This window comes from Lactuca virosa, chromosome 3, assembly GCF_052849685.1.
Source record: "Lactuca virosa cultivar CGN04683 chromosome 3, Lactuca_virosa_CGN04683_v6, whole genome shotgun sequence".
Classification (NCBI taxonomy): domain Eukaryota; kingdom Viridiplantae; phylum Streptophyta; class Magnoliopsida; order Asterales; family Asteraceae; genus Lactuca; species Lactuca virosa.
In genome coordinates this window covers 66703552-66711411 of record NC_136428.1, presented here as the reverse complement: position 1 = coordinate 66711411, position 7860 = coordinate 66703552, and the positions used below count along the sequence as shown (strand labels likewise).

At 30.4% G+C, this 7860-nt stretch overlaps 2 protein-coding genes across 2 annotated transcripts; one reads left to right on the top strand and one right to left on the bottom strand.

The window, feature by feature from the left end:
* The first annotated feature begins 793 nt into the window (after positions 1-793).
* On the top strand, positions 794-1537 carry LOC145163614 (uncharacterized). The gene has a single exon (XM_079082430.1). The coding sequence runs from the start codon at positions 794-796 to the stop codon at positions 1535-1537; it is 744 nt and encodes a 247-aa protein (XP_078938556.1).
* Positions 1538-4749: 3212 nt separating this feature from the next.
* On the bottom strand, positions 4750-5912 carry LOC145165878 (NAC domain-containing protein 83-like). The gene is made up of 3 exons (XM_079084793.1): positions 5554-5912; positions 5217-5464; positions 4750-5128 (listed from the first exon to the last, which is right to left on the bottom strand). The coding sequence occupies exons 1-3, from the start codon at positions 5732-5734 to the stop codon at positions 4886-4888; spliced, it is 672 nt and encodes a 223-aa protein (XP_078940919.1). The 5' UTR covers positions 5735-5912; the 3' UTR covers positions 4750-4885.
* Between the last annotated feature and the right edge of the window lie 1948 nt (positions 5913-7860).

The window sequence follows — 7860 nt, the reverse complement described above, 5'->3', positions numbered from 1 at the left end:
TATTAAAAATTAACCAAATGCTAGGAAACCAAAACAACTACAAAGATATAGAAATTAACGGGTTATGGAGCCAAATTAACACTCCAAATTAACCGTTTCAATTTCTTTCCGTTGAAAAACGGTAATAATACCGTTGTTGTATACGGTGGAATTGTAAAAAAAAAAAAATTTACTTCTTCAATTTACTTTATATATATATATATATATATATATATATATATATATATATATATATATATATATATATATATATATATATATATATATATATCATTTTACTCTAACCTCTCTATCGCTATTTATCTATATCTATCTCTATTTCATTCAAAACAAAATACCCACTATGGATCAAAACTCGAATACCCCTCCTCCGAAGACAAACACATCCACTCCATTAGGTTTTGCGGGATACGAGGAATACATGAACCTTCTAAACTCCCAAAACTCACCACAAATTCCATATTCCGGCAATTTTTTCAATACCGCCTCACCCCCAATACAATTCCCTACCTCACCATTTATGCAACAAAATGCAAACATACAACAAAACCTTTTTCACACATTCGGTTCCATGCGCCAAACCGTCACACAACCCACACCCACGCAAGAACCCGTTGTCGAGACGCAAGTTGGCGGTAGTTAGAGAGCATCGGGAAAAAAAGGGAGACCAAAAAAGAAAGGGAAAGAGGTTGTTGTCGGGACGGATGAAACAGAAGCACCTCCAACATGGTGGACACCGGAGGAAGAGCATGCGTTGGCGGTGGCTTGGTGCGGTACTTCAAAACAACCAACCATGATGAAGAGAGTTGCTTTTTGGGATGCCATAATCGTCAAATTCCGCACGATTTTGAACAAGGGTGACACATATCGCAATAATGATATGCTTAGTGGAAAATGGACTCAAATTAGCCGGAAGTGCACCAAATTCAATTCCATATACAACAAAATTTCTTCGCAACGTCAAAGTGGTGCCAATGATTTTGATGTGTTTAGAGCCGCGAGGGAGGAATATCACTTGCAAATGGGGCACGTATTTGAGTATGAAAAAATATGGGAGATAGTGAGGAAAGATCCAAAATGGATGAAAACGCCAACATCATCGAAACAACAATCGAAGAGGTCTCGTGGTTCGGGTTCGGTTGACGTTTCCGACGAACACACGAACATCGACCTCAACGCGGACACCGATGAGATCCCGAACGAGTTTGACGACATCGAGGAAATCTCTCCGCCACGACGACCGGTGGGGCGCGACAAAGCGAAGCGAGCTCAACGACATGCGGAGGAGAATGAAAGTCGGCTTCGAGACAACGAGGACATGAAAAAAAAAATCGACGCGCATACGGAAATCGCAAATAAAAGATATGAATTGCAACGGGAGCATTTGGAATTCCTTCGTCAAGAAGCCGAAGAAGATCGGATATCGAAGGATTTGGCGATTCTTACGACGAACAAAGAAAATTTGCCACCGAGACGAGCGGAGGTGATACGGAGGATGAAAGCAAAGATCGAAAGCAAATACTTTGGCGAAGAATAGTTTGTCGGTGTTTTTATTTTTAATTATTAGGACTATCGTGTGTTTTTTTTCAATGTTTTTTTTTTAGTTTGTAATGTTTTTTTTAAGTTTGTATGGTATTTTTAATTTTCTAGTTAATGAAATTATGTTTTATTAATTTATATGTTTTTTTATAAATATATGACATATATTAAAAAAATAAAACGAATTAGAAATATATGAAGTAAATAAAAAAATAAAACAAATTAGAATAATAGAAATTAAAAACATCAAAAAAAATAAAAAAAGAAATAGAAAATAGTATGTGTTATCTCATGTTATTTGGTGTTGTCCATTTCCACCATTGATGTTATAACACCAAATTGTGACTAGGATGATGAGGTGGACAATTTAGATGTGATAACATGTAATAACATGTTGCCCACACCTAATAGTCTTAACCCTTTTGTTTCTATTCGTATACCACATAAAAGAAAAATCAACTATGCTATGAAAAACATATTAACTTTGTGATACCTTGTCTCCAAAAACCAAGTCGTTATGGTATTTCCACGTCATCCAGATTACTAAACCAAAAAATTTATCCTTGTTTACATTTGGTGTTATATTTAGGTTGGAGTAAGTTCATTCAAAGCTTATACATTTGTAAGCATTTGATTAGTGTGAGTGTCTAGTGATTAAGTTGAGAAATTACAAGTGTACCATTACTAATATGGTCTAAGAAAAAGAGCTTGTTATTTTAATGGGAAATCTCCGATAAAGTTTCAATATTTTGTGTCAGTTTACGGTTTAATTGTAACTTTTGTTGTTTGAACAGAAAAGTCTCAATTATTTTATATTTTACTCAAATTAACGAAATAGTCATTATTTTTTTCTAACAGAAAATGACAGATTATCGTATAAAATTAAAAATCACGATTTTTCTGTTCAAAAAATAAATATTGGGATTAAACCGTAAACTAATCCAAAATATTGAGACTTTATCAGAGATTTCCCTTATTTTAATGGATCTAGTCGAAGAATGAGTTTAGCCTCATGTTGGGATACACAACTATATATCATGGAGTTGGTTTGCAGTATTCTTTTCGTAAAGACTTTAATATTTGTTTCAAGTCATGTATGTTTTACGAAACTATCAGTGTTGGATGATGTTTTAATGACCACCATATCAGTACTTTGTTAACAAGTACTTTGGAGTTAAGAGAGTAGAGTAGTTTTTGGCTACAAAATTACCTTGGCGATTCCATTTATGATAGAATTATCATGTATTCGTTTAATTGGTTTGTTCGTAAAAATAACAAACACTAAAAGTCAATTTAGTTTCTTGGTTACAAAACCTAGTGTTGGTTATCGAAATATAAATGTTTTTCTAGCTTTTTGCTAGTTTTTACTTTTTATAATATGTTCCATAAAAGGTAGTTATTTAATTTCTGGATCAATAACTTCTTTCTTTTAATTTTCATGCATACGATGTTTTACGTTATTTTGTACAAAAACAAAAACTCTAATACATATAACATTCACACTCAGTGTAGATGTTGTGGGATCTTCCATTTGTCCTTGTTACATGACATTGTCAAAAGTTCATGAAAGACAATAATGAAATTCTTTGTAATTTTCTTAATCTTGTTTTGGGAGTTAAGTGGTATGATTAGGTTATAAGTAATAACATATTAAAACTGTAATAAATCAAAACGCACATATTAATGTTTTAATAATGGCCTTGCATGTTCATGCTACGAAAAATCAACCAATCAATCATAATCGATTATCTATTTTGATGGTTTGATAAGGTTGGGATTAAGTGTATAAAAAAATTGGATTAACCAAATCATAAACATTACCATTAGTATAGTGGATTTACACATTTAAGACCTAAAATATCCATCTACCAACCATAACCGAGTAATTGTTTTATAGTTTGAAAACTACCTCTTCAGCGCTCTCGTGTGTTTTGCGCTATCTAGTAAATACATAAACCCTACCTCCTTTAGAGTGTCAATATTAATCATGGTTCTAAAAAGTTTGTCATTGCTCCAAGGCTTGTTCTTGACGTCATGGCTTCAGGGCTTGTACTTGATGTCATGGCTCCAGAAAATATCATATTAAGTCATATATATGCATATAAATATAAATAATAATAGAATATATATATATATATATATATATATATATATATATATATATATATATACACACACATAATTGCCGCCTTAAGTGACATCTTAACAAACGTCATGACTTGTCACAACTCATAAAACTTAAGGCTTAACATTGTCACCACGATGCGTCTCATATTATTTAGAACTTTGATATTTACAATGGCAGAGAATATTTTATCATGAAGAATCTCTTGTGCAAGTGACTTGTACCAATTATTGGTCTCATTTGTTTTGATGAGAACTCTGACTTCTTATATTACTAATATTTTTATCTACTTAAATAAATAATGAATACGCCAAATGAAGTGCTAGAAAGCATTTAGGGATAATGCACGAGAGATGTAGGTGTCAATAGGACTTTGTTGGATCAAATGAGAAAACTATAGATCTAAAGTTATACTATGCAATTATCAAATAGGATAATGACACACTCCCCCATAATTAATCGCTTAAAAACTTTATATGATCAATAAATGAAAAATGATTAAACCTGAATTAGAATATCCCAAAAAGAGATTACACTTTTAATACCTTAAAATAAAAAAATCTTTTGTAACGTAACAAAATAGTTGAAACAAAATATCACTACCAAACAATATAATATTAAAACTACAAACAAACAAAGAAACACATAATAAGTTAATTAACACACTATTCACAAAGCATTAACTAAAAATATTTTGTTGTAGATTTTTAACGATTAACTTGTCTAAAATATAAATCAACTTCTTTATAATTAGATTTTTAGATTTATATTTAGTAACAGATTTTTTTTTATTATTTAGTTATAAACTTATAAGTTATATCATGTAACATTTCCTAATATAAAAATTAATTAAAAACACATTGCTTTCATTTCCAATTTATATTTTCTTGTAGTATATGTTCCTTCTCAAAATAGATGCACGGATGGAATCTTGACATGAGGAAATTGGGGTTTGTTTGTGGGTGGAATCGTCCCTCCCCTCTTTACCCAAAACGAACCCTGTCTTCAACTGCAAAATCTTCCATTAAACCACAATTTTTTTGTATGATTCTCAAGTTTAGATTGAAGAACACGAACACAACATAAAACTGAAATTTCATCATCATTTTCATTATCATCATAAACTTCCGATTACATACTTCAACTAGCTTCCCGATGTAAAAAAAAACTAACTTTACATTACTAGTTATACTACTGTAAGTAAACTCAGCAACAAGATTCTTAATTTCCCCGCATGTATTTACTGTTCTCTTCACCTTCATCTGCCATGGGAGAAGCATTTGTAACCCCACTTGAACCAGACGATGATGCAGCAGGTTCCAAATTCAGATCGCCAGTTCTTGGAATACCAGCCAGGAAATCATAGAAAATTGGTCCAGCTTCCTCAACTCTCACATCGTTCTCACCACTTTTTCTTCCATTTTTCTTCAAAAACATCCTGCAAATCACCCAATTCTCCATGCCCTGGACATAATTCGAATTCGAAATGAGGTTAATTATCAGAATTTTCAGAAAACAAAACGTAAATTAAGCCGATTTTTTTCGATCTTACCTGGATAGGATTAGCAAGCTTGTACTCATGCATGACCCAATTGGTCTTAGACCCGTTTGGGGCTTTGCCTCGGTAGAACACCAAAGTTTTCTTCGAACCAACAATTTGTTTGTTCTTCGAATCAACAATTTGCTTGTCTAAACCAGTCGCCTTCCAGTATCCAGATGTAGTGACTCGATTGGATCGTTTTCCATTTGGGTATTTGATCTCCATGTTGCTATAGAAGTACCTTTCTTGCTTCGGATCACCTAAAACACACGAAAACAACCCATTATCATCTCACATTACATTTATTTGAAAGAATTATTTTGAATTTTCAGAAAGAAGAGTCACGGACCTGGTAAATCCCATGGATCAGACCTACAAACATCAGCTTCAGCAATGATGGGGGAAGCAACAGGGCGAGATTGGACCTTGCGTTTCAAGAAGTGCACCACAAGCTCTTCATCAGTGGGGAAGAACCTGAACCCAGGAGGTAATCGGAGGCCACCATTGTTGACGGAATTGAGCTTTTCCATTTCGCGATTTTGAAAAAGATAGTAGAAAAAGGGTGAAATCTTTTTGTTTTAAGGTTAGGGTTCTTGGATAGTTGAAAACTCCATTTGTTTTTAGTTTTTATTTAGAGATTTGGGGAACAAGAGAAAAGGTGTGTGGGGTGTAGGTATGTAAGAAGGAAAGTAAGGAGTCTTTATATAATAGTAAAGAGGATAGACGAAGAAGGACGAGTGTATTTTGCGTGAACCGGACTCAATCTCCTCTTCCCCTTTGACGCAATTTATTCCCTATCCACCGCTTGTTTTCTTGTCTTACAACTCATTATTTTTATGTTTGACAAATTTTATTGTAATATATTTTTTATATATATATTGTAATATAAATTTTAATAAGTCGATACAAAAGTGGTTGAAAAAGTTATAATAAATGTAAAAACAACAATATAATGAAATAAATAATTTATTATATTTATTGTTATTTTTTTTATTTTTTTATTGGAAAATTATTCATAGTTAATTAGTAATCACAATATTACTAATACTAATGAGAATGTTTACTAATACTAAATAATTTATTCCCTATCCACCGCTTGTTTTCTTGTCTTACAACTCATTATTTTTATGTTTGACAAATTTTATTGTAATATATTATATATATATATATTGTAATATAAATTTTAATAAGTCGATACAAAAGTGGTTGAAAAAGTTATAATAAATGTAAAAACAACAATATAATGAAATAAATAATTTATTATATTTATTGTTATTTTTTTTATTTTTTATTGGAAAATTATTCATAGTTAATTAGTAATCACAATATTACTAATACTAATGAGAATGTAAATTTATGCCGCTAAATTTTTTTGTATGATAAAATCATTTTTTTTAAAGACTACGTCCATAAATTTAAATGCCATAAATATTGTATGTTTGACAAATCTTATTACAATATATTTTATATAAATATTCTAACATAAATTTCAATACGTCATTAGGTCAACAAAAAAGTGGTTGAAAAAGTTATAATAAATGTAAAAACAACAACATAATTAAATAAACGAATTTTTATTTTTTATTGTTACGAATTTTTTCATTTTTGTATTGGAACATTATTTATATTTAATTAGTGATTACAATACAAGTGGTGAGAAGTCAAATGGACAACAAATTGTCACTAAACCTTTTTGTATGATAAAATTAATTCTTTTAAAAGCTACATCCAAAAATCTAAATGACATAAATATTGTGGGTTCGACAAATTTTATTACAATATATTTTATATATATTCTAATATAAATTTTAATAAGTGAGGACAAAAGTAGTTGAAAAAGTTATAATAAATGTAAAAACAACAATATAATGAAATAATGAATATATTACATTTTGTTACGTTTTTATTTTTTGTCTATTTTTTTATTGGATATTATTCATAGTTAATTAGTGATCACAATATAACGAGTGAGAAGAAAAGCATACAACAAGGTGCACCACTAAATCTTTTTATATGATAAAAACTAATTCTTTTGAAAAGTGCATCCATAAATCTAGAGAACATGATATTGTTATATTTAAAAAAGTGATAATAAATGTAAAAATAACAATATAGTGAACAAATGAATTTATTATATTTTATTGTTATGTTTGACCTATATTTTATATATTTTGAATTAAAAAAGATGTATTTTTTTTACAGAATACATATAAAACAATCATGATTTTTTTATAATACTTATAAATTAGTTAATTAATATTAACAAATATAATAAAATTAAATTAAAATCTCTATCTAAACATTAACAATACTAATTAATTACAATAATTTTATAATGAATAAATTAAGTGGACTAAAAACTTGTTTATATAAACTATTTTCTATAATTTTTAATAATAATATATAATATATTTATTATAGTAAAGTGTTGCTAGTCCGGTATTTGACGAAGATCTTTCTATCAATAGATAGGAATGAGTGTTCGATATAGGGGATAGAATCCATCTGCTCTTTCTCTCTCCATTTTTCTTCCCCTCTAACGCGGGTCGGACGCCGAAAGGTTGCATAGGGGCTCTCGGGAAGCTCTTTCCTTTATACCAGAAGGAAGATGGTCGAGGAGATCAGTAGCTAGAAAGCTCCTTTGGGAGAGCAAGGT

What these genes read in the sequence shown, in the direction of transcription:
- LOC145163614 (XM_079082430.1), top strand. Translation starts at nt 794, where the DNA reads ATGATGAAGAGAGTTGCTTTTTGGGATGCCATAATCGTCAAATTCCGC.
- LOC145165878 (XM_079084793.1), bottom strand. Translation starts at nt 5,734, where the DNA reads ATGGAAAAGCTCAATTCCGTCAACAATGGTGGCCTCCGATTACCTCCT. An exon ending in TGATCCATGGGATTTACCAG is followed by an intron (nt 5,465 to 5,553) that starts GTCCGTGACTCT and finishes CGTGTGTTTTAG; the next exon opens with GTGATCCGAAGCAAGAAAGG. An exon ending in AGCTTGCTAATCCTATCCAG is followed by an intron (nt 5,129 to 5,216) that starts GTAAGATCGAAA and finishes AATTATGTCCAG; the next exon opens with GGCATGGAGAATTGGGTGAT.